This window comes from Hippopotamus amphibius, chromosome 9 (assembly GCF_030028045.1).
Source record: "Hippopotamus amphibius kiboko isolate mHipAmp2 chromosome 9, mHipAmp2.hap2, whole genome shotgun sequence".
Lineage (NCBI taxonomy): Eukaryota > Metazoa > Chordata > Mammalia > Artiodactyla > Hippopotamidae > Hippopotamus > Hippopotamus amphibius.
This window is the reverse complement of record NC_080194.1, coordinates 123,592,419-123,595,879: the sequence shown is the minus strand read 5'-3', so window position 1 is coordinate 123,595,879 and position 3,461 is coordinate 123,592,419. Positions and strand designations below refer to the sequence as shown.

At 44.8% G+C, this 3,461-nt stretch overlaps 1 protein-coding gene across 1 annotated transcript; it reads right to left on the bottom strand.

Annotated features, from left to right (window-relative positions):
* Positions 1 to 240: 240 nt before the first annotated feature.
* LOC130861040 (olfactory receptor 1F1-like) lies at positions 241 to 2,026 on the bottom strand. Its single transcript, XM_057749540.1, has 2 exons — positions 1,115 to 2,026; positions 241 to 366 (listed from the first exon to the last, which is right to left on the bottom strand). Exons 1-2 carry the CDS (start codon positions 2,024 to 2,026, stop codon positions 241 to 243), a joined length of 1,038 nt encoding a protein of 345 aa, XP_057605523.1.
* Positions 2,027 to 3,461: the final 1,435 nt, after the last annotated feature.

The window sequence follows — 3,461 nt, the reverse complement described above, 5'->3', positions numbered from 1 at the left end:
AGAAAGAATGTCCAGATTAGAAGTTAAGGCGATATTCATTCATCCATTTTTTTCTTTCATCTAGATTTGAGTATTGCCTTTGGTCTAAGAGCACTGCCAGACACGGGTACAAGGTGAATAGCATGTGCATTTGGGTATGGGGGAGGGGGGTCTCATAATATGTGGAAAACCCTTGTGGAGAGGAAGAATAAACCAAAGAAAAAAATAGAGCTAGAGAACCAGAAGAGAGAATCAGGAGGCCTAATGGAGGAAGAGGTGGCACTTGGCTTGGCTCTTGAAGGTGTGAAAGAGGATTGCTAGCGAGAGAAGAAAGTGGGGGGGGGGGTTGGTCCCAGCAGAAGGAATAGCAAATGTTGATTTGTATCCCTGGTATCAATAATTGCCTGACTGACCCCGCCCCCTCTAAGATCAGATAGCCAATCAGGATGCTCACAGAGGGTTTCCTCATTCTGCATGGCTTCACCTCTTGATGCTCTAAGCCACAAGTCCATCTGGGCCTCTGAGTCTCACCTGAAATGTTACTCTCCACTTCAGTCCTCATATTTTACACGGCTGTTCCTTTATCTGAGTCTCCAAACTAATCTTGTGAGCGTTTTTGTGACCCAATCTTTACGACTGACCATGACAGAGAACACATGAGATGATGGAGACCAGTGATTCTCCATCCTAACTGCACAGTAGAATCAAGAGATTTTTAAAATCTCAGTGTTGGGGCCCCACCTCCAGAGACCCTGATCTGTTTGGTCAGGGTTGGGACCTGGACATCAGTGGACTGTAGCTTCCAGGTGATTCTAATGTTCAAAAATATGTGGAGCATGTATCCTTCTAAACATTTCCTTAAAAAGGAAAAACTGGACATGGGTGTAAAATAATTCAAAAGTTAGTCATTAAAAAGATGTCTCATTACTTGGTAGATGCAACAAGTTACAGGTGAATTAGATCCACAAATAATGATTGTCTTCTACATGCCCCTAGCACAACATAAATATGTTTGTTTCCAGACTGTCTTTGACAAAATAGTTCAACTGATACTCAATTGACAAAAAAATAAATTTGCATGGGGATGAGACAGTTTTGATTCTCTCCTTAGACAGAAAATGTTTTTTTTGCCAACCACTCTTCCAAGAGCCCTTTTCAAGTCCCTGTTCCTCAGGCTGTAGATAAAAGGGTTCAGCATGGGAGTCACCACCGTGTACATCACAGTAGCTGTGGTGTCCTTCTCAGATGAGTGTGAGGATGAAGGGTTGAAATACACAGCAATGATGGTGCCATAGAAGAGGGAAACCACAGCCAGGTGGGAGCCACAGGTGGAGAAGGCTTTCCATCTTGCCTTTGTGGATGGGACTCTCAGGACAGCACAGGTGATGTGTATATATGATACCAGGATACAAACAAATGGGATGATCATGATCAGGGCACCCTCAGTCAGAATCATCATTTCATTGAGGTGTGTGTCAGAGCAGGAGAGTTTCAGGAGGACGGTCACATCACAGAAGAAGTGGGGGATGGCATTGTCTGCACAGAATGAGAGTTGAGCCATCAGCAGGGTATGCAACAGGACATTCAGGTTGGAAATGACCCACGACCCAGTGACCAGCAGGGCACAGAGCTGGTGGGTCATCTTTGCTGAGTAGTGTAAGGGGTGGCATATGGCAACAAAGCGGTCATAGGCCATCACAGCCAGGAGGAAATTGTCCATGTCCACGAACATGAAAACAAAATACATCTGCATGAGACACCCAGAGAAGGAGATGGTCTGGCTCCCGAATATGTGGTCGGCCAGCATCTTAGGGACAGTGGTGGAGGAGAAGCACACATCCACGAAGGACAGGCTGCAGAGGAAGAAGTACATGGGGATGTGCAGGCGGGAGTCCATGCTGATGGCCAGGAGGATGAGCAGGTTTCCGAGGACCGTGGCCAGGTACATGCTCAGGAAGAGCACGAAGAGGAGCTGCTGCTGCTGGGGCTGCCTGGAGAGACCCAGGAGGAGGAACTCAGAGACACTCGACTGGTTTGCCCCTCTCATGGGGCTAGGAGCCTGGGTCCAGAGGCAGACAAAGCAGGAAAAATTCAAAAGCCTGGAAAATGGTGGCCAATATGGGGCAATTAAGAAGATTGCAAGGAGAAAGGCTGTGTGACAGAAGGGAGGCATTAGCACTTTGCTCCCTGTGTATTTTGGCTGGTGATGGCCCTTTTGGTGCCTCCTTTATTAGCAAAATGAGGGCAATTTCCTTATACATGTGCAGTAATTCCAGAAGGACGCTGAGAGAATGTGACAGTGGTTTTGTCCATAAATCCTTTATATGTTTAAACTTTCTACCATAACCATGTATTTTTTAAAATCAAGTATCAGAAACACTATAGATAAAGGAATATTAATAGAGACTTTAATATTTATGAGAACCAGAGAACACGTGTGAATGGTTACCATAGAGAATGACATGTACTAAGCATATATCCTAATACAGGGTTCTGATGTCATTGATATCATTAGTGGTGTTGACTTTAAGAATATTTTTTAGTTCCCTTATCTGCAATCTGTAGCTGTTACACATTCCTAACACCTCTGCTCTGAGGATGATGTCAGTGATCAATCAAAATCTGCTCCCGGGGGGTAATGATAGTATTGCCACTGCTGCTTCCTGGGCTCACATATTCAGAGCACTTTACAGAGCTCTGAGCCAGTCCTTCTTGGCTGTGTCCGCTGAGCTCCCTAAGACTAACTTGTAAATTAAAATGGAAACAACCCAGAAGTATGGGCAGAAACTCAGCCAATTTGTTTTTGCCACAGTTCAGGGTCTCGTAAACAGATAACACATACTGGCCATGCCTGGTGGATCTCAAGGAACTGTTGATGATCTCAGAACTGTTTCTAAGGCTCCACTTAAACGGAAGATGTAGTGGCTTCCATGTCTTGGCTATTGTAAACAATGCTGCAATGAACACTGGGATGCATGTATCCTTTCAGACCATACAACACTCCAATATAAAATTAACAGTTTTTAAAAAAAGGAAGATGTAGTGAGGAATGCCTCCTTAAGGATTTACACCTTAACAAGCATTTATTGATAAAGTCCCACTTATCTGACTCTTACCCAAAATGAATGGCAGTCTTCACGGTCCCCAGAAATCCCAGGTTTGCTTCACTTTTCTAGACCTGGCCAGAGATTATTTGTCTGAGGAAGAGGGACTTGTCTTTGGGTTTTTCAGGCTAAGTCTGCCTGAACAAGTGGCTGGGGTGCATGGACTCAGCGCTTGGTGCTGGAAGCATATTTGGGGTGTCACAGGGCCAGCTCTTTACAGGAGCCTTGATGGCCACTAGGGCCATATTCCCTGAGAGCTTCATTAGAGACAAGTAGAGAGTAATTGTCCCTTCTTCTCTGTGAGCTTTTTTGGATCCAACTTTAATAATAAAGACCTGTCATTGGAGTTATGTAATTGCTGTTTCAGGACTTGGCATC

Excerpts from the sequence above, each read along its gene's own strand:
- LOC130861040 (XM_057749540.1), bottom strand. The coding sequence starts at position 2,026 with ATGAGAGGGGCAAACCAGTCGAGTGTCTCTGAGTTCCTCCTCCTGGGT. Across the intron at positions 367-1,114 it reads AAAGGGCTCTTGGAAGAGTG|GGATACAAATCAACATTTGC; the intron begins GTTGGCAAAAAA and ends TATTGATACCAG.